Source organism: Chaetodon auriga, chromosome 15 (genome assembly GCF_051107435.1).
Source record: "Chaetodon auriga isolate fChaAug3 chromosome 15, fChaAug3.hap1, whole genome shotgun sequence".
Lineage (NCBI taxonomy): Eukaryota > Metazoa > Chordata > Actinopteri > Chaetodontiformes > Chaetodontidae > Chaetodon > Chaetodon auriga.
In genome coordinates, this window is record NC_135088.1 from 1,127,891 (window position 1) to 1,150,291 (window position 22,401).

The 22,401-nt window shown below is 45.4% G+C and overlaps 1 protein-coding gene across 1 annotated transcript; it reads left to right on the forward strand.

Moving 5' to 3' along the window:
• The first annotated feature begins 1,235 nt into the window (after positions 1-1,235).
• On the forward strand, positions 1,236-21,672 carry rars1 (arginyl-tRNA synthetase 1). The gene is made up of 15 exons (XM_076751285.1): positions 1,236-1,417; positions 2,416-2,550; positions 3,698-3,886; positions 4,293-4,401; positions 4,543-4,643; positions 4,900-5,021; positions 5,748-5,868; positions 6,365-6,494; positions 6,654-6,758; positions 7,186-7,364; positions 8,231-8,340; positions 10,935-11,040; positions 16,375-16,547; positions 19,898-20,145; positions 21,342-21,672. Exons 1-15 carry the CDS (start codon positions 1,373-1,375, stop codon positions 21,449-21,451), a joined length of 1,983 nt encoding a protein of 660 aa, XP_076607400.1. The 5' UTR covers positions 1,236-1,372; the 3' UTR covers positions 21,452-21,672.
• The last annotated feature ends 729 nt before the right edge of the window (positions 21,673-22,401 follow it).

Below are 22,401 nucleotides of genomic sequence, written 5' to 3' on the forward strand. Positions count from 1 at the left end.
TTACCGTAGCAGGAACGCTGTGAAACGAATGAGCGCCTTTGGAGTCCAATGAGAGAGTGCCTTTGGAGAGCAACACGTGACCTTTCTTTGTTTTTGTTGTCTTAAATGTCCAAACCCGGCCGCCATCGTCTGATGTGAGAGACGCTGGACACGTGGAGGCGTTTGCATTGATTCTTCTGATGTGACGCGTGTGTGTCTCCTCCTTCAGAGTAGGACTGTAGTGTGAGCATCAGAACTGCGTGTTTAAAGTCCGTGATCGATTGTTGTTTAACCTGAAATCAGCTCGTTTATGTATAAATAACATCTGGATGAAGGAATGTAGGTTTTTGCTACGAGAAATCACGATCATTCAGAGAAAACAAGTGCTGTTAGTCTCAAATCTTTTTTCATCATGTAGGTTGTGATATAATTGTTTGTTTTCACGTTCAAGTGCATTTTTTCTTCCTCATTTGATCATTGGTTTTGTTCTGTTTTTTTTTTTTTTTTCTTTTCTTTTTTTAATGAATCTGTTTGTATTACGACTGGTGATGAACCTGGTAATGTGTAAGGAGGCGGCTATGAGAAACATACAGCATGTATTTATTGCACTTTGTGATTTGGGTGTGCTTTTCCTGTTTTTCTTTTTATCGCGAGAGTCCCGAAAAGCTGTGAATTTTATTCTCAGACACTGTACTGTCGACCAGAGTTGTAAATATTTCACCAGCACAAAAAAACCAAACAAACAATATGTTTTGTAGTTTCACAACAAATAAAAAAAAGTTCTTCTCTTCTATTTTGATGTGTGTCGGGTTTTTGTTTCCGGTCATGAAATTGCATTTTGAACTGCTTTTATTTAGTTTAAATGTGGAAGTGTTGCACGTTTCCTTTTTCGGGGTGACCAGAACTGCTTGACAAAAACAAACATTCAATAAAAAATAGTTGCAGTCCAGATTTTTAGTGCATTATATATATTCTAGAAATTGTATTGTTTGGATTTTGACAAACGTGTAGATCTTTTAGTTTTTAGTGATGGAATGTTGTTTCTTTTGTTTGATGGAATAAAAGTGCCTAAATCCTAAGTACTAAGAAATAGTAGTACATGTATAAAAACCTAAAATGTGTATTTCAGTGCAACACTGGAATAAATATTTGTACGTTCACCCCATCAACTCAGATTTAAAACCACGTTTCTACATGCGTCCAGGAGGGGGCGGTATGCATCTTTGGTTGAGATCCGCCAGTAACCCAAAGAAGAAGAAGAAGATGAGGACGTTGCAATTCCGGAAGTATAGCTGAAAGTTGTGGAGTTCTTCCTTCTCTCGCGGTTTGTTTCATCAGCCACGAGACTCCACATCCAGCCGTCGGAAGAGTTTCACTCCAGTGTCCCGGGAAGATGGGAGACCCTGTAACCGAGTACACAGCCCGACTGCAGCAGCAGGTAAGCACCCGGTTTGTGGGGAATGTAGCTAACGTTAGCTAGGAGGCTAACTGTGTGTGTGTGTGTGTGTGTGTGTGTGTGAGAGAGAGAGAGAGAGAGAGAGAGAGAGAGAGACTACCGGCGTCCGTCAGAGAGCTACACCGGTCTGTAGAAGCAGACGCAGCGCCAGACTTCGTTAAACAATCTTTCACTTTCTCGTGGTTCTGCTTATGAGTAGAAACAACCACATGGCAGAACAAAATGAGGAATGTCGGCCGAATACGTGGCGTTCTCCCTCAATTTCGGCTAACAACCCTTGCATCAAACCCCACTTATTACCGAAAAAAATGTAATTTGATTTTGCTGTCCTTCGTCAGGTCGTCGATCGTCCCAGTGAACAGTGACGGCACACCAGCGAGTAGCGTGATGTGCCTGTAAAAGAGTGTTTTCATTGATACGAAGGCGTCGTGAAGTGAGCTGCCGAATTTACTCCAAGATCTTATGGACTCTATTAAAAACCAAGGAAATAATAGCTAAATGAATTATTGTGCGAATAAATTTCCATGAAGAAAAGTTCGTACCAACGTTAACTTTTTTACACAGTAAAATTAGCAATTAGTCAAATAAAACTGAAAGGTACATGTCACAGACACAAGTAACAAGTTCACAATTAACTGTTTGGACAGCTTATTAAAATGCTGTGTGGGGCCCTCTAGTGGTCCCGAACAGGATCCTGTGTGGTTTATCTGTCATAGTACACAATAAATAAAATGTATTTAAAAACAATTCAGCCAACACAACACAGTCACGATTTAATATGAGTGACACATGAGTTTCAGGGACTTTCAGTTCACTTTAAACTTTGCATCCTGCACTGACAGTGAGGCAGCTTTAGATTTTGATTACTGATCTGGAGGTGTAATAAAACTCTTTATTGCCTAGTTTATCTTATCCTCAGAAACCTTAAGTCATTCTGAATCTGAAAATATTAGAGATCCTGTCTTCTTTTTTTCTTGCAGGAGCGGGAGATTCAGAGTCTCTCCGCAGAGATCGAGAGTCTAAAAAACCCCCAGAACCTGAACTCATCTGCACGTCTGGACGAGCTGCGGGATGAAAACACCAAGCTGAAGTACCGCCTCAACATCCTAAAGAGGGTGAGTGACGCCGCAGGAGTGCAGCAGGGGGCGCTCTCTGGTCTGAAGGTGCACAGCAGATTCTTTAGACACAGCATCTGAATTCAAACGCTGCCAATGGAAAGAGCCAAACTGACCTTTAAAGAACCAGTGTGTGAGATTTTGGGGGCTCTGTCAGCAGAATGTGGCAGAAATGGAAAGTAATATTCATAATCGTGTTTTCATTAATGCATAATCACCTGAAAACAAGAATTGTTGTGGTTTTTAGCTCTTTATATCTGGAGGGAGTGGCTGCTCTTCCACACAGTCTGCCATGCTGCACAGCCGTGTTCTACAGTAGCCCAGAATGGACAAACCTGTGCCTGCTCTGTCTGTTGTGTTTTTCACGAGTTTCACAGCCTCTGTAGGTCTTGGTTCATGCTTGGAAGTGGAGTGAAAGGCGAGGGGTGTTCAGTTTACTGCAGTCTGCAGCCTCACCACTAGATGCCACTAAACTCTCCACACTGGCCCTTTAAATTCTTACCTAACATCGTTAACATTTGATCAAAAGGTTGCACTTCATGGATTGTCTTTGACAGCAGGGTAATCTGTGGTTTGCTGTGCTTCTGTGATTTCACAGTAGTTTATTGTATTTTACACGATCACAGTGTCTTGAATTAAAATAGATTTTGAGGTCGATGCAGAACAGAAGCAGTAAACTGATGCAAAGATGAAGAGTCCCAATCATCCCTTTGGCACGAATGCAGACTTCAGGCTGCATCACAGCACGTTCAGTCAGTCCTATGAAAGCTCAGCATCCTTTGAGTCATGACAGTGATCATTTACTGTTTGCTAGTTTTCCATGATTTTATTGACAAACACAACAATGCTTACATTTGAATGATTAGTGGTGTGCAGTGTTGTCGCTCTGATGAACTTGCTGTGTGATGTATTACATAATGATGAAGATTTTATTTTTTTCAGAACAACATTGTAAAACAAACTTTTCAGATCACTTCTGCAACATAAATGAACTTGTCAACTCTCCACCTGTACGTTTGTTCAGACACTCACTACCTCTCCAAAATGTGGCTAATTACATTCAGCTCTTCATCAAAGCTCCCCTGTGGTTTCCTCCTCTTCCTCCTCCTTCACGTGTTGGTGAAGCTGGTCTGCTGTGTGTCCTCAGGGCCTGCAGGAGGAGAGGACTCACTGCGCTCAGTCCATGCTGAACATCAACCAGCGGCTCCAGGAGGTTTTCGGCGAGGCCATCCGGGCTTCCTGCCCCGAGCTGGACAACCCCCCGCTGGCCGTCACGCCCAATCAGCAGGCCAAGTTTGGAGACTACCAGTGCAACAGTGCCATGGCCATGGCCCAGGTGAGGCTGCCAAGTCAGAAAAGGACTCTTTAACTCGGCTTAAATGAATCTTTCAGTGAGTCTGCAGATCCTGAAATTGTTCAGACGTCTTGAATTTGGTGAAATTTCTAGCCTTGATTTTCCTTCGACACCTTTTCTGTTCAGTAATAAACAGGCTTGTCTTCAGAGATCACTTTGACTCAATATCCCATTTTTACAAGTTGGTTGTGATGTGAGTATGTTTAGAAGCTTTTTGTTCTCTACACACACTGTTCAGCTGTTTGGAGATCAGCAGGGATGTGCTGATGTCAGCTGTCTGGCAGCTCAGGAGAAGTTTCTCTCTGGGATAGAAAGCGAGCAAATTGGTGCTTCTTGTATCAGTTTAATCATTTGAAGCTGAGCCGTCTCTGACTTTGCGCCGCTGCAGATGCTGAAGGCGAAGGGAATGAAAATCAACCCGAGGGAAATCGCAGAGAGGATCATCCAGAACCTTCCCGACAACGAACTCATCCAGAGAACTGAAATCGCAGGACCAGGTACAAAACATCTGATTCAGCTGCTGGATGCAGCGTCGGGGAGAGATTTCCTCGCTGCTTCCTGCTTCCTGTCTACGTTTTATAGAGTTTCCCAAGGAGAAACCATGTAAACCTGACAGTATCTGTAATTTGTGTCTTCAGGGTTCATTAACATCCACCTGAAGAGGGCGTTTGTGTCCAGACTGTTAAGCAACCTGCTAATAAACGGGGTGAAGCCCCCCCCACTGGCCTCCAGGAAGAAGGTTCGTCATGTAGCATGTAGCCACATGCAGATATACAACCCAGTCTGATAGCCTGCTAATCCTTTTTGACATATGCTCAACTGAAAACAGTACAAAGACGATGTATTTGATGTTACACCTCACTGACTTCCTTGATGCTTGTGCACAGTGTCCCAGCTTTTATAGAGTGAAGGTTGTATTTAACAGCTTTACATCATGAGAGGTGGGATGTCCTACCTGCCTGACAACATTCAGGGTGTGTGTGTGTGTTGCACAGGTGGTGGTGGACTTCTCCTCCCCTAACATTGCCAAAGAGATGCACGTGGGCCACCTGCGCTCCACCATCATCGGGGAGAGCACATGTCGGCTCTTTGAGTTTCTGGGCTACGACGTTCTCAGGTCAGAGCGGTCGCCATTCACGAAGCCTGCTGCGTCTGAAACCAGCCCCGTCTGCTGGACGCCATGTTTATACGCGATTTACAACAAAGAATAAGTTTTGAAGGAAATGTAATGCAGACAGAATGTTCAGTTTGTCAGACTGAAGGAACAAGACTTAAAGGCAAATTCATGTTGCTCTAATGAACATTATAGCCTCACAGCAATTAAGACTCGGCTTGAGTTAAAGGTTTATGTTAGCATATCAGCATGCTAACAGAGCCAGTGTTCCATTAATATAATAATAATAATCTAAAGCACATCCCTACAGCTTGTATTAGTATGCATGGAAACAGCTATTAGGCGTTAACTGCTTTAGCGTGTAGCAGTAATCATTTTAGCATATTAGCGCTCCACCTGTCAACCTAAAGCGCAGTCAGTGTTAGCATGCTAATATACCTGCAGTTAGCATTAAAATATAGAATCTATTGGAAGTTAACTGACACGACAGTTAACATTTCAGTGTGTTGCAATGCTAACTGTATGCACGTTAACAATTAGCTTGGAACAAGCAGCAAGTAGCATTGATACATCTATCATGCTAATGTGCTAACACTGGAGATCATGACTTCTACAGTAATACTACAAACAGCATAGCATGAAAGTTCAGAGCTACTTGGTAAAGGCCTCAAAGTGAAACATGTCTCTGGGATTTTGCCAGTTCTTGACTCTTGTTTTCGTCGTTCTCAGGTTGAACCACGTGGGAGACTGGGGGACCCAGTTTGGGATGCTGATCGCCCACCTGCAGGATAAGTTCCCAGACTACCTGACCATCTCCCCGCCCATCGGTGACCTGCAGGCCTTCTACAAAGTCAGTTTCTGTTTCTCTGTTTTCTCCTGCGGCTCCACAGGCAGTAACTCACAGCTGCAGTCACTCAGTAGGTTCAGGGAACTAAAACCATCAGTTTCAGATGCTCTGTGTCGCCTGTCGTAGTTTTTATTGAAATCATTAAGTGCAGATTGACCTGAAATGTGCTCAGAGGGGAAATGGTTTGATAAATGACGTAAATAAACAATGAAAGACAGTTAATATCAATTACAGAAAGTCAATCTAATGAAATTCACTGTCAGTTGATGCACAGATATTGTGTGCCTGCAGTGTGGCGTGTGTACGTTGTGTGAACGCTGAAGATGAACAAACGACGACATCATCTGTTCTCTCTGCTGTCGTCTTCCCTCGTTTCTCTCCACACCTCATTTGCTTTTCACATCTACTTTTTTTGTCTTCTGTTTGTCTCATATTCTTTCTTTGCCTTGCATCCTTCTCCTCCCCCTCCTCCTCCTCCTCCTCCTCTTCCCTCAACCAGGAGTCGAAGAAGCGTTTTGACAATGACGAGGAGTTCAAGAAGCGAGCCTATCAGTGTGTTGTCAAGCTGCAGAGCAGAGAGCCGGACTTCATGAAAGCCTGGAACCTCATCTGTGATGTTTCCCGCAAAGGTAGAAAAGTTTCTGAGTGTGTAATATTAAAGGAGTGATCCTCACTAACACACAAAGCTGCTGATGCTCTGTGTGTGTGCGGCTCTGTCAGCAGGAATTAAACAGCTTCCTGACGGGAAGGGTCTTAAAAACAGAGAACTTAGATTGTTTGTGTTTCAGAGTTTCAGAGGGTTTACAACTGCCTGGACGTCACGATCATCGAGAGAGGAGAGTCGTACTATCAGGACAAGATGACGGAGGTGGTGAAGGAGTTTGAGGAGAAAGGTCAGTGTGCAGCAGAGGCAGAAACATTTCCTTTTATTTGCCGTTTTGATTCATTTTCCATCCACTTTAATACACTCAGAATCCTCCTTTGAAATTGTAGTCTGTTGTTTCCTGTTCTGACCACCAGAGGGCAGTGTTGTCCCACGAATGTCCTTCAGTCTCCTGTTTCAATGTTTCCTTTTGGTCTAATTTCCTCCCTTTTACCCTCAACCCTCTCTTTTCTGGCACTTTTTCCATTCTCCATTTCACTCATTACCTCCTCTTTCTCCTTTTCCTCCTCCAATCACTCCCATATTATTTCTGTCTTAAAACTATGTATTTGTTCTAATTTCTCTCCCCATCCCATCCCATCCCACTCTTCCCTCCCTCCCCTGTGTACCATCCTCACCGATCCATCCATCTTTCCCTTCCCTCTGTCATTCCCCAGGCTTTGTGCAGCTGGACGAGGGTCGGAAGATCGTCTTTGCCCCCGGTCAGTCCATCCCCCTCACCATCGTCAAGTCTGACGGCGGCTACACCTACGACACGTCGGACCTCGCAGCCCTGCACCAGAGACTCTTTGAGGAGAAAGGCGACATCATCATCTACATCACTGACAGCGGACAGGTGGGTGGAGGGACGAGAAGGCTGCAAACATGGACGACAGAAAGAGGAGCGGGGCAAAAAAAAATCTTAATGGGGAGCAGAGGGACCCTTTGTTTCACTGCTCTGCAACAGAAAATATCCTTTAAATTCAGGAGTTTTTGACTGGTGGCATTGAGGAGAAGTTTTAACAAAGTTTAACACTTCAGTGTTTCAGAAACGAGCTGCGTCATAAAGAGCACAGACGAAGCATCGGCTGGTTTCCTGCAGACACAGATCCGCCTCTGCAGATCATATCTGTCACATCGAGATTTAAAACTTAACTAAGCTCAATCACATCATCTCCAGAAGTCACCATGTGGTGCTCCCTGCACCTGTTGGAGGCTGAAAACTTTAAGAAGTCTCCGACTGCAGGCTGGCTTTAAGATGGTGGTTATGAAGACATCGTCATCATCCTCAGCAGACACAAGCAGCAGGAGAGAGGGAGGGAGGAGAGGGAGGGGCTCAGTGTCTGCAGGCTGACTGGAACTAAAGCTGAGGAAGGTTCATTTAGCAGGAGCAGTGATGTGCTGCAGAAAGGACCAATGACGTTCAGGTTGTCCAAGTTTTTACACACATGACAAATACAATATCTCAAAGGGGGAGGATGAATCCTAATGACTCTCAGACCTTTCCTCTAGCGCCACCATGAGGTTTTGCGTGAAATGACACCATCAGTAAAAGTATAAATGTGAGCGTAACTTAATGAGCAAACATCTCCAAACCAAGGAGTTTCCCGTCAGACTCAGCTGTACCTGGTGTTCAGTGTTCAAGCTTCAGATTTATTGTCAGTATTCAGTGAAATACACTGTGCTGTGTGTCACTGAGTGTGTTTGTGTTCTCTCTTTTAGGGCACACACTTTCAGGTGGTGTTTGCTGTGGCTCAGATGATTGGCTGGTACAACCCCCAGGTGACCCGGGTGGAGCACGCAGGCTTTGGAGTGGTGCTGGGGGAAGACAAGTGAGTGGAGACGGATGGTGCAGATGGTGCAGATGGCGGACGGCTAGCTGTTTCCCCCTGCTCCCAGTCATTATGCTAAGCTAAGCTAATTGTCTCCTGGCTTCTTATCATCTCCATTTGTTCCTGTAAACATTTTTTTTTGTTTAAAGGTTAGGATGTGCTGCCTCATGGCTTTAACTTCATGCTAATCCAACAGATAGAAGAATGGTGTGGATCTTCTTATCAACCTCTCAGCAGCAACGTGAATAAGCAAATCTCCCGAATTAACAAAAGCACCGTCTGCGCCTTGGAATTAAAAGGATGAATCCACGGCTCAGTCAGTAAAGGCAGGTGAACGTTAAATGTTTAAATATGGAGGCGCTGTGGCTGTGCGACCCTGACGCTCGACACAGAGAGCATTAAAGGAGCGAGTGTTTTCTCTGTGTGCAGACTAATAACAGTTTAACACGACTCCAAATCACCGTCATCAGAGCAGCAGCAGAGACGAGCAGCTCCTCGCTGTAATCATCCGGATGTCCTTCACTGTATCTTTACCAGCACCGCTTCATGCTTTTATCGCATTTATTATCACATATACAAACACAGCTTTACTACACGACTGCATTGGCCATAAAAAGGAAAATATGTGGCCAGACAGTCAGTATTTGAACTGTTATTACTCGGCATGCGAGGAAGAGGAGGGAGAAGAAAAGTTTTACAGTAGGTGGACAACAGTAATTAAAAGTTGGAGAAGAATATTGGATTTAAGAGACGCTTGAAAGCAGAATAAGTGCGATCAGTTTCCTCTTTGTCAGATGATGTGTTGAAGCTGAGCACGAAGGCGTCGGTCATCAGAGAGATTCAGAGGTACAGGCTCTCGACGGTAGACAGACCTCCGTTCATCACAGGTTTGAAGTTCAAATTGAGAACAGGCAAACTGATTAGCATTTTGCAGAGCTTTTCAGGGATTAGAAACGAGGAAGAAATGGTTGAAATGACTGATTAGCACAGCTGAACGGACTGAATTCCTCCACTGCAGATTCAGTGTGCTCGGTTCGCCGAACGGCTGCTGATGAGAGCCAGTTAGAGGCGCCGGTGCCGGGCTCACCTGAAGCTGTGGTCGGAGCGTTTGAAGGCCTGACCTTGAGATTTGAGGCTGGACGAGGACAGAAGTTAGATTAGTGAAAGTTCTGAGACTTCAAAAGCAAAAACGGTCCAACTCTGGAAGATTTGTAAAGAATAAAAAATAAACATGACGGTGTCAGGCAGTCGCGTAGTTTGAGTATTTAATCATTAGACTTTCTCTCTGTTACGTTAAAAAACATTTAACTTCAGTAAAACGTTTCCATCACTGATGGAAATGTTGAAACTCTGAAAATCCATCAGGAAGCAACCAGAGCGTCTGATGTTTCATTCTGTGGACTCTTTGGCCGCAGTGGTGGTTCTGCTTTGTCGTCTTCTTCGCCTTCTTCTTCATGTTCTTCTTTGTTTTCTTCTTCATGTTCTTCTTTGTTTTCTTCTTCATGTTTGTCTTTGTCTTCTTCTTCCTTGTGTTCTCTTTGTTTTCTTCTTCATGTTCTTCCACTTTCTGATCCTTTCCTTCTCTCCTCCTCTTCCTTGTTTTCTGCTTCTGTTTCCTCCTTTCCTCTTTCTCCTTCCTCCTCTTCTTCTCCTGCATATTCTGCATACATGTTTCCCTCACCACCTCCTCCTTCCTCTCCTTATCTTCACCTCCCCTTTTCTTCCTTATCTTCTTCTTCTCCTCTTCTCATTCCACTTTTTCTTCCATTTTCGGTCCCATTTTACTTGTACTCGGCCTCCCTCCTCTTCTCTCTCCTTCTCCTCCTCCTCCTCCTCATTCCCATCTTTCTTCTTCTCTCATTCTTCACGTCACAGTCCCTGTTCTGCTGTCGTGGCAGTTCATTTATTTGTGCTTCCAGTGCGTGTACCAGACCACGTCTTCCACATGTACTGTTTATTTCCTGTAATAGTAAGCAGTGATTGGTGTGTGGCCGTCAGGTGAGCAGCTCTATCATCTCACCAGTTGTTTTGTCCCGATCAGTCGTCCAGAGAAGAAGAGCCGAGACCAAGCAGGAGGTTGATGTTACGCTTGGCCGAGGCCATAACGAACGTGCCGCTGAACGCCCCGCAGTAACCTGAGGGGGTGTAAATTGGCCCCACAGTGTCTGCGCGACTCCAGCCTCCATTAGAAATTTATCATGCTGTTTTCATAATCGCTCATCCAGACAATAAGGGCTTAACGCAGCCACAGGAGGGGGCTCTTATAGCTGCAAGTAAACAGAGAAGAAAGGGGGGTTATTAAATTTTTGGCTCTTGTTCTGCTTGTAATGCTCATCTGATTTGCTTGATTGTGCAAAATGTATCGCCCCGAGGCGTCGGCAAGCAGAAGTAATCTAATAGTTTGTTGTCATGTTAATTACTGTCGACAGAACGTCTAACCTCGCTACCTGCTGCAGAGTTCTGTTCGGGGATGTTGAGGCGTCTGACTCGACACAGGCTCATAATTATTTCTTTTGTTTCCCAGTTTGTTTGTTTCTTGACTGAAAGAGTTCAGCAGTCGCCTCCTCTCACTGAAGTTTGTGTTTGTCGCCCAGGAAGAAGTTTAAGACCCGGTCTGGAGACACGGTGAGGCTGATGGACCTGCTGGAGGAGGGACTGAAGAGGTCCATGGACAAGCTGAAAGAGAAGGACAGAGACAAGGTGAGGACATGAAGGTGCAGAGAGAGACCTTGTCCCTCACTTCCCTTCCACATGAGCTTTTACTTTTCCATCATAAAACAGTTGCCCTCTGCTTAGGACACGTTTGCTGTCTCATAAACTTGAGACCCGGTGAATGAGAGCAGCTAAGTGGGTTCAAAGCAAAGTTGAGGCCGCGCATGGCAGAAAGTACTGTTTACGTGTCGGTTCATTGTCTCCATCCATGCAGGCAGTTTGGGTTTTATTTGTCCACGTTTTAAGATGTTAGCATCTGGATAACAGACACTGGAACCACTTTCTAATGAGGAAACGTCCCTGGGAGACGTGACGCCGTGCTTTGTGAATTATCCGCAGCAAAGGGAGCATTTATTGATGAAGGCTGTGAGATGCAGTTAGAAGACTGGGCAGATTAGTCTTTTTCCAAGCAGGGGTGTTCGTTCTGGAAAGACAACAACACTAATAAGAAAAGGAATTACAATGATGAAAATAATGATAACAGCATAATAGAAGCGAAGCTGTCTGCACGGCTGGTTAGACCCTTTATCGACCCTTGTGCAGGAGGAGGACACGAACAGAAGGTCAAGTCAAGGAGTAAAGGTGGTTGTTGTGGGAGCACTAGCCTTAAGGTGGAAAAGAAAGTAGCTTCAGGTTGACGACGTGAGAGTTAAACAGGGAGAAAGCAGCACAGATCAGTGGTACACGCTCCACAGTGATCTTAGTGTTTAAATCCAGGTCATTCCCCATAGACCCCCATATGAGAAATCAACATGTTTTAAAGTTATGCATAATGATGGCCATGGCAGCTTTGAGTGACAGCTGGTTCCAGGCTTCATTTAGCCCATCTCAGCTCCACCCACGCTCCACCTCTTTGCCCATTTTGGGATTAGCTGGGAGTGTCGGTGGAGTCAGGCACTGGTGCGATCGCGACGGCCGGAGTCACTGTCACTGAGCTTCACGGTGGCTCCTCAGAAACTTGTGGGTGACATCATGGAGACGACGTCCATGTTTCAGTCTGTGGATGTGACGCACATCACAGGTGTGATCAGAGGTTCAAGACTCTTTAAAACCAAACAGTGAAGTCAGTAGTAGCCCAGGAGGAACACAGAACAGCTCAGCACTCTGCTTAAATGTATTAGTGACATTACTCAAAACAAAACGAAGAAGACGAAGGGCCGCAGCGCCGCAGGGGTTGTTTTAATGCTGTCACGTGTCTGAGGTGAATGTTGAACTTCCTGAAAGCTTTCTGAGGTGTTTTATTTCCGACCTGCTGCTTCATATTTAATCATCAGTCTGCTTTGTTTCTCTAATTTCTCCTCAGAATAAGTGCTGAAGCTCTGTGAAACCCTCCCTCATCAGAGTCCGCGAGGATCGTTTTTGGCCGAGTGTTTCACATTATTTCAGCTTGTATTCAAATCATCTCGTATCAATATTTTGTGTCAAATGTTGAATCTTTGATAAGCAGCCATTTAGCGAGAAGGAGCCGGTCCAGTGAGCAGCTCATTATTTCCGCTTGGGCCGGCTTTCCGTTCGCCCTGAATGACGAGGCTTATTTTACAGTAATGACCGCCTCACTCGACAGTAGCCATTAATTTGTCTGGCTGGAGCCAAACCCCGGATCCCTCTGATCACGTCTGGAGACGGCCGCGGCTGAAATGTGAAACGACGCCACCGGCAGCGTTTCTTCTTGGCTGCCGAGCTCTGAGGAGGACCCGAGTGCGTGCGGTCTCTTGATCACACGCTCGCTCCGGCTCTTCTCTTCATCCCCTCCATCTTTTCATCATGCTCATCTTTTGTGAGCTTGAACCTCGTCGTGTCTGCGGCCACGTCGACGCCTCTTCTGTCTGTGTTTGTGTCTCGTTGCTGGAAACGCGTCGGTCTCCCTCACATTCGAGGAAGGAAAGAGAAAAACTCTGAGCTTTTGGAAATGGATCAGGCAAATGATGAACCAATAGCACTGAATCATAACATATACAATATATTGGCTTCATCAGCAGTGGAAGAAGTCTTCAGATCCTTTAAAGTAAAGTAAAAGTACTTTTACTACACTGTGAAAATCTCTAAAAAGTGATGTCATGAAGAAAAACAGCCTGTTTGCAGCTTCGTGATGATGCTTTTTCCATCTAATTCAACAGGCTTTTAAAGAGTTTATTTGGCTTTTGAAGCAGCAGAACACGTCACCCTTCAGTTTATCACAGTCAAAATCAACACGTTTGGAGATGCGTGGTTTCCACAGGACAAGGACAGGAGCCTGTCAGACAAAGTGCATATTTAAAGCTGCATAAAATACAAATACTTGAGTATTGTGAACGTGTAGTTCAGGCTGCTCCTGTCATGGCCGCAGGAAGTTAGCTGGTTGGACATTTTTGGACATTCAGCTGATTTAAAGACAAAGGAACCAGATCAGAAAGAGGGTTTTTGGCCAGTCCAGTGGATTTTAAATGCCTGGAAATGGCGCTTCCACTATAATTTTCATTACTGATAAATCTGTCAGTTTTTCAATCCTGAGATTAATTATCAGAAAATATCAAGTTTCCAAAGCTCAAGAAGACGTCCTCAGACATCCTCAATCATCTTCATCCAAAACCCAAAGACATTTAATTTACAGTGACAGGAAACAGAGAAAGCAGCAGGGTCACAGTGACGTAGTCTGAATGTGGTTTCTGCACGTCTCCTCTGCTGGCTTGGCTCAGTCTTCTTGTGCAAACTGGTCCAGCTCTCAGGTTTGATTGGTGCCGTCTCAGACCTCCAGTGGGACTCAGATCAGGACTCATAGCAGGCCACTTCAGAGCAGTCCAGTGTCTTCTTCTCACCCGTTCTTGGGTGCTTCTTGATGTTGCTTGAAGTCGTTATCGGGCTGAAACTCCGACGCTGAGCTGAAGATGCTTTGAAGACGTCATAGAATCAGATTTCTTCCTTCCTTGGATTGAGCTTTGCGTGGCCGACGCGCTTCAGCCTGACCTTCAGCTCGTGAAATCTTCATCACAAACCGCTGATCCTCATCCAGGCAGAGCTTGACGAGTGCGTGCTGTCGGATCCCTCTGCAGCTCCGCTCTTCATCACTGGGTCGCCTCTGTGGTTCAACTGTACCTCGTTAAAAGAAGCGTATTCTGGCTTGTAGGAGATGTTCTGTTTCACCTCCTGACCTCAGGTTGTTCCACCGCCTCCAGAGTGAAGCCAGAAAACATCTGTTGACAAGCCTTTTCCTATTGTTAGCTCTTGTTTTCCCTTTGCCTCACACGGCAGACGCTGACTTTTCCGTTAATTTGAGCAGCTTCTGACGTTGAGGGGTTTGTATCTGAAATGAGACTTGCAGGGGGATAAAAATGGGGAAGAAACAACAGAACCTGACCTGGTTAAGTATTGTCTGGAGGGCTGGTGCAGTGTAAACAGTCAGTGACTTCCAGTTGAACTGCAGTGATTTTAATGCTGAGAGGGTTGTGGGAAACTGGTGCCAGCACTGTTTCCCTGCAGGCCCCCCTCGCCTGGCGCTCTGCTCTCAGTCTGGGTCGGTGCCCACGTCTACCATCTGCTAACCCTGCCTCATTAAAACAAACCCCAGCCCTGGCCTCCTTGAACCTCAGTCTGCAGCGCCGCTGCTGCTAACATGTTGTTTTCTCCGGTTGCGTCCCGTTACACTCGCTTCTGTTCTCGTGTCTTCAATCATTCACTTCTGTCCTCTTGTTTGTTTCGAGTGTCTCATACCTTTGTGTCTGTCATGTTCTGTCCTTTCCGGTCTCGCCCTGTTGGGTCACGCTGTGCTCTGACCTCTTAGGTCCAGTCCTCCTCATGGACAGGACTGTCCAACAATCAGAATGTTCCCAAATTATTGGACTTGCTGCTTTGTATGTGATACGAAACTGAGTATTTCGGGGTTTTGGATGAAATGAGTAACCTGAAGTCCTCATCTTTTTTTTTTGTTTTTAACCCTATTTTCTGACCTGTAATTCAGTCAGGACGAGTGATCGATAATGAAAATAATTGTTCGTTGCAGCTCTTGCTTTGACTAATAGTTATTTTCAGTATTGATTAACTGAGTGCTTCTTGAGCGTCTTTCAGCCAAAAGAACTTCCTCCACATCTCCCTCTGATGCATGAATTGATTGAATTTTTAGCAGCAGTTCTGTGGAAACTGGTAAGAAAAGAGACTGAATTTAATTTAACTTCATCAGAACACGAGCTCTGAGTCTGTTTGTGTGGACGCTCCTCTTTAGTGTCCGTGTTCGGTGAAGTTTTTCCTCACTGAGGACTCGGGACTCTCCGGCTGTTTGACAGCGAGTTGAAGCGCCGGACGTGCTCCTCATAGTTTGGATTTGACTGATTGATTAATGAGCTCAGGCTTTTTACTTTCTTCCCCGTCAAAAATCTGTCCGTCCGACTTCACGTGTGTCGGAGTGTGAATAAATCTCGCTAACCTGAATATTGATCGCTCCGCTCGCGTCGGAGCTGTCTTATTAGTTTGTAAATGAAATCAGCTTTTCTGCTCCTCGCTGCGGTGCCTCTACGCTCCCAGTTTGGAGCCCATTTGATTAGTCTGTAGATTGATTTTCGGTTAATCATTCAGTCTGTAAAATAACAGAAAATGCCCATCACCGGCTCCCAGAGTCCTCAGTGACATCTTCATAAAGCTTGTTTGTCCAGCCAAGTGTCCAGAAGCCAAAGATGTTGGTTTAGAGCGTCACAACAGTAAAAACAATAAATCCTAATCCGTCTATGAGCAGTGCCAGACTAATTGCATTGTCCTGTTACGTGTCAGCGTGCTCTCGTCTCTTATTCCACGTCATGATCTCTCTCTGTCTGCTCCTGTCCTATTTATTCCAATTCTCTTATATAATAATGCGTCACGTTATCGTCCGTGCCTTTATTTCCTGTCGTGTCGGATCTTTTCTGTCATTCTTTGGCCTGTCATTCTTTGTTATGTCGTTTCCTCAGACCTTACGCTCTGCTTGACTGGAAATTTTAGTTTTCCCATCGAGTGAGATCATAAAATGTTCTGCATAATCTTCCTCCTCACTCCGTTCGCTCCCTGTGGTATCAGACACGTCACAGTCAGATTCGAGGGAAGGCCATGACTTAATAAGTCAATTTAATCTTCGCCTGAAGTTAGCGAATTAGATTCATTATTTGGATTAAATTCAACTCACTGGTTTTACTATGAGAAGCATAAGGTGAAGTGCTGCCTGCAGTAATTACAAGCTGATAAAAGCTACAGAGTTATCAGAATATTTAATGCCTAAAGAGTTTTCTAAAGGGGGAATGGTGATTGGAAAAGATAGACAGCTCCATATCTGTCATTAATATTTCTGCTTTATTAAATGAAACTGAAGTCGTCTTTCTGCAGGTCCTGACCCCAGAGGAGCTGACCAAAGCCCAGAGGTCCGTCGCTTTTGGCTGCATCAAGTACGCCGACCTCTCCCACAACCGCATCAACGACTACGTCTTCTCGTTTGACAAGATGCTGGATGACCGGGGCAACACGGCGGCGTACCTCCTCTACGCCTTCACCCGCATCAGGTGAGGGTCCGCTGTCGTGCTCGTGTCATGACTGAAGGGGAATTCTGCTCCTGCACTGCTGTGAAAGTTCAGCACTAAACTTCTCAAACATTCTCAGCCGAGGTTCAGATTTGATTTCTGAATGAATGAATCCATCATCTGAAATAGAGTCACATCTGCTGTGTGAGACTGTTTGACAAAGAGGCAGACAGAGCTCAAACCATAACTGCTTTTAGCCACACCAGCTAGCAAAGTGTTGACGGGTCGAGCGCTTTGAAGAGGAATAAAATGAACTTTTCATCTACCTCTGACACCAATGCTGTATTTCAACATTGATGCAACATACTTCAAGCATGTAACATGTATCATGCTAAAGGTAAGCATGTTGCAGCGGTAACTGTATGCATATGAAGATGCTAAGTGTTCCATGCTAACTGTGCATATGGACAAGCTAAGAGGCTAAAATGTTAGCAGTACCATAACATAGTAAGCTATGTAGTAGACTCCTTAGAGAGCATGAAACCCGGTAATGATTAAGATTTAAGAAGAGACAAGCTGTCTCTCGTGGGGACACCAGTGTGTCCTGATGTCACTGAAGCTGAAACTCTGCACCAATCAAAGCCTCAGTGTCGTGTGTCAAACAGCCATTGATTAGTTAATGGTGATGTGGAAGAAAGCAGCCATCTATTAATCAGGGAGCACAAGACACGAGCAGTGACATGCACCCTGGCTCGTCTCTTTGGGACGCTGAAAGTACTGTCAAAGTTAAATTGAGTTGCTCGGACACACTCCTCCCTGGTCTGTGTCCTCCTCTCCACCCGGTCCTGTTAAAGCAGCTCTCACCAGTACCAGTATACTTTCATTACCCGTATCAGATCAGCCTCGCCGGCCCTTGTGGGAGCTTGTGGCGAGGGATTAGTCTTCTGGGTATTTCCAGTCAGCGAGACCCAATTTCTCCTCACCCCTTATCCCCCGTATCGAGTGACCGTCTCCCGGCTGCGGAGTGCTGCGCTGATCTCCTTCCCCTCCAGCTTCCCTGGAGGTGTTAGACTTGGGGTGGCACAGTGCCGGGCGAAGATTGATCTCCTCTTCTTTTTCTAGCAAGGGGGGTTTGAGCAGTCTCGCCTGAGAGGATTCGATGTTCCTGCGTTGAGTCAATAGAGCGCTCACCGGTGGTGGCCGCCCCCCTGCTGTGGGTGTTCAAGTGTCAGAGAAGAGCCGAGGACAGACACACGGACGGACTTCAACTCGGAGCGTCGTAATAGAAAAATGACAGAACAGCAGCCACTTGTAGCTCGGAGGCTGCGAGCAGTAACTTCAGCTCTGGATGAGCTGATGATTACTTTCCCAATTAAACGTTTGGGAAAAAAGTGAAACTGTGGAGGCAGTTTATGTCATTGTGTCCTAATTAGAGAGAAAATGCTCTGAAAGTTGTTTGATAGTTTGTCCTTGAAGAGCACTTTCTGATGTCCACAGGAGTTTCCTCAGAATGGTTTCATTTAAACCACATGAATATTTATTCTTTCTTCTTTTATCATCAGAAACTTCACGTTTCCTATTCTTTGAATGGCACAGAATGTCCTCCTTTAGACGAACTGACCGTGTTTTCATGCTCAGCTGACCTGTTCACCCAGTGAAAGACTCAAAGTCAAGATTAATTAACGAGCAGTTTACTAGTTGAACACTGTCTCTGTTTTAGCTGGAATTAGTGCCAAATTTCACGCTTCTTTCCAGGAATCTTCCTAAGAAATTAGGAGAAAAAGAGACGAATTTCTTCTTTTCTGCAGCACTTTGAAGTGGAAGTAAATACCTACTTTACTATGAAACACAGTGTTGGCCTTATTAAGCCTGAGGGGAAACGTGTGGAGGAGCCACGTTTAACAGCAAGGCCTCGTATTCAACGTTTAAGGTGCGTCAGGATGTGTCTGATCCGGCTCAGGTGATTGAATGATCGATGATTTGTACGTTCACCTCACAGAAGTTAATCAGAGCAGCGTGTGGCAGTATTCAATCAGGTGCCTCCTCTGGAACCAGGAACACCCTGTGTTTGACATCAGGGATAAGACGAGGAAAACAAAATACTCATATCGATGTATTTTGGCCAATAAGCAACAAGAAATGTCAGTTGGAAAATGGTAAATAAACTGCGTGTTTGAGGTAGTTTAGAAACAATAGTAATAATTTAAGTTATGAAAAAGGTTTGTTTTCCTTATTTGCTTGTGTTAAAAAAAGAAATATTGGTACATCAAAAATTCAGTATTGGTCGATTTCCCCAGTGTGACGTCCACTAATAACCTCTGTTTGACCAATGGATCAAAACTCGTCATTTAGAATGACAAAAAACAGAGAAAAGAGCCAATCGTGGTATTTAAGAAGCGAGGATGTGTTTAAGCTCAGTTTAAATCAGCGTGACTGCAGGCGTCTGCTCTGCAGGCCCCCGTGTTTAATATGTTGTACACTGAGCCGCTTTCAGGCCTCGAATGCATGTTGTTGTTGGTTTGATCTGCCACAGATGAACCTCGATTTTAGAACACAGGCGAGTTTCTGCTGATCTGAAACCTCTTTGCCATCACAAAGACGGCGACATGAAAGGCAGCTGTGTCACAGTCTGAGGCCCTTTTTGTCTGGTACAAAAGGAGCAGACTGGCGGTAAACACTGGAGATCCTGGACGCACTGGCTGCACCTTGATCTGCTGCTACGCCAACGCCGTCTCATGACTTGGGCAAGAAAAGTGAACTCGCTTGTAGCTCGATCCTTAAATTACCCCTCTTTATAGCAAGGTAATAACAGGGGGATGTTTTCATGATAATTAGGTAATATCAAGGTCATTTTTCCACAGTATTCATGGACTTAACTCTGTAATCAGCACAGTATCACACATCATTACCTTCTTACTGCTGAGGTTTGTTTTTTATGATCTTCAGTGGAAAGTATCTCTGTTTTCTTCACTTACTGGTCATTTCTGAGGACTTCTGCATCAGTAGCAGGTAGTTCTCCAAACCTGAAGCATTTGCTAATCTCTTAATACCGTAATCACATCCGTGTTAAAGCGCATAACGCATTTTGAATAATAGTTCCACATTCTGGCGAAGCTGCTTATCTGCTCTCTTGCTGATAGTTAGATGAGACGATCAATGCTGCTGTTGCGTGCTGGTGTGGGTCTGGAGCCAGTTAACGATTAGCTTAGCATAAAGACCAGAAGCAGAGGGAAACAGCTAGCGTGGCTCTGTTTCATAAAATACACCTGCCAACACATCTAAAACTAATAATAACCAATAATCAACATGCTCGAGGTGTTTTTTTTCATTGTTGCTGACTGTCTGATGGAATCCGTGACGTCTTTAACAATGCTGTCACTGACTTCCTGCAGGTCCATAGCTCGTCTGGCCAACATTGACGAGGCCACTCTGAGGAAAGCGGCAGAGACCACGGAGGTCCTGCTGGACCACGAGAAGGAGTGGAAGCTGGGGAAGTGCATCCTCCGTTTCCCAGAGATCCTGCAGAAGATCCTGGACGACCTGCTGCTCCACACGCTCTGCGACTACCTGTACGAGCTCGCCACCACCTTCACCGAGTTCTACGACAGCTGCTACTGCGTGGAGAAGGACCGACAGACAGGTACGCTGGGAGGAGGAGGAGATGTGTTAGGAAATCAGGGGTCAGGGGTCAGGGGTCAGCTCTTCTACAGTAGCTGCAACAGTGGCTGCAGGAAACTAGCCTTAGGCTCTGTGCATCAGTCGTGTGGGTTCGACCTCGTCACACGATGACGCAGTTACTAAGAATAATCCACTCATCTCATTTTTGAATGACATCGAGGTCATACGTGCAAAAAGAAGACAAACGATCAGGAATTCCTTAATGTTCTGCTCTCATCTGGATTTATCCAATTAACAGGAAGTTAGTTTAAGAGGGTTTTCACTGAAAGCCGTCTGAAGACTGTTAGCCCTCCACTTGTTCCTGTTAGCATTTCATCCCTGCAGTGCGCTGAAGTGCTAACACTTCAGGCTCAGAGCTGTTTAATTATGCTAATTCTCAGTTAGCGCTGAAGCAGTAACCCCAGCTGGAGGTCATTATTTTACGCCATTTCGCTTCGTTGACTGATGGAACGAGTGTGCGTGCATGCGTGTGTGCGTGCCTGCGTGTGCGCAGACGCTCAGGTCACTGATCCTCTGGGACCGCTGGTGGTCGGCTGCCGCTGTGTGACGGCAGCATCATTAAATGTGCCCTCTGACCTCTTGTTGTTTGTTGGTGTCGTTCTGAGCTTCACCTCTGCCTGTTTCACATCTCTCCGATCGGCCCTCTCTTTATTTGTCTCCCTTCCTTCCTCTCGACCTCGTCTCACCCTGCTCTTTCTTTTCCTTCTTATCTGCTGTTTCCTGCCTTTTCTTCATCTGAGTACATGTACAATCCCACTGGTTTCCCAGTTTTGTATGAGGGACCTGATGTTTACTTGAAAAGACGGAATAATGTGAATGTTCATTTATCTGTGTAAATTCTACCTGCTGACTTTGACGAGATCAAGGCCGGCGTTAAAATGTTGGTATTCTTTAGATAGATGTAGTAGAGTGGAAGTATAAAGCAGCATCAAATGGAAATACTCACCTGAAGTACTTAATCACTTCGTTCCCCCACTGGTTGGGGCTAAATATGAAAGCTCTGCCAACACTGAATGTTCTTACTTTGCTTTTTGCTGATAAGAAGATTTGATAAGATATTTCTATTTCACCAACCTGGACCTGAATCTGGGAAGTAACCGGCTCCTCGAATCCTGCTTACCGAGGACTAAAGGAGTGAAATACTTGTTGTCTCTCCAGGTGAGGTGGTGAAGGTCAACATGTGGAGGATGCTGCTCTGTGAGGCCACGGCGGCCATCATGGCCAAATGCTTTGACATCCTGGGCATCAACCCCGTTGAGAGGATGTGATGTCACAGCCCCTCGACCGTCTGCATCCAGGTTCACCAGAATCCAGGACAGGACAGGAGGAGGAGCGACGAGTCTGTTTTCACTCACGTCGAAGCCAAAACTCTCCGGACTTCATTTCCACAGTTGTGATATCCAACCTGGGAGGAAAAAGCTCCGTTAAATCCATTAATTACAACATCTCACATGAAGTTTCTTTTTATTAAAGAACCAGTATGACACCAAACTTCACCAGTCTGCTGCCAGTCATTTTCACACTCAGCTCATCGTGAAGCCAGAATTCTTACTGTTGCTGTCAAAGTATTGAATGAGAAAAGCCTCAACTGGCAGATTAAATCAGGAAAAACAACCTGGAATAGAATCTGTCTGAGTCACTTCCTCCTCAGGTGGACTCTCACTGACCTCATGGTTTAGTCAGATACGTTTACACGCCGGCTCTCAGGCTGCTGTCTGCCGTTCGTTAGCGGCTGCAGGCTTACTGTCACAAGGCTCTCTGTCTTCTGGGGGGTGACGCAGTCCTCAGTGGTTTTGGGCTAAGAACTAAGTATGTTGTTCACACTCTGGTGAAGAGAGCTGTAGAGGGGTCCTGAGTTCGTCAGGGGTCCGTCGCCTCGTCATCATCACAGGAGAAAAATGTTTTTTTTTTAGGCAGACGGAGAGCGATGCAGCTCTTTTCAACCAACCAGCTTCTCCTGCTGCTGCTGGTGTCTCATGTCTCTCCGTAGGACCCAGTGTCCTCAGGGCTTCTCTGGTCTGAGGCTGTTTCTCTTCTCACCACTAGGGGTCCTCCTGAATGGCACTTACAGTTCTTAGTTAAGAGAGGATCCTTTAACGAGGAGCAGGGTTGAACTCGTCGCTGGTGAGACACTCGAGCAGGTTTGTGTTCTGGACACCAGCTGTAATTATTTCAGATGCGTCTCTCATGTTTAGTTGTTCCTGCATTGCCATTTATT

Excerpts from the sequence above, each read along its gene's own strand:
- rars1 (XM_076751285.1), top strand. The coding sequence starts at position 1,373 with ATGGGAGACCCTGTAACCGAGTACACAGCCCGACTGCAGCAGCAG. Across the intron at positions 5,869-6,364 it reads ACCTGCAGGCCTTCTACAAA|GAGTCGAAGAAGCGTTTTGA; the intron begins GTCAGTTTCTGT and ends TCCCTCAACCAG. Across the intron at positions 6,495-6,653 it reads CTGTGATGTTTCCCGCAAAG|AGTTTCAGAGGGTTTACAAC; the intron begins GTAGAAAAGTTT and ends TTTGTGTTTCAG.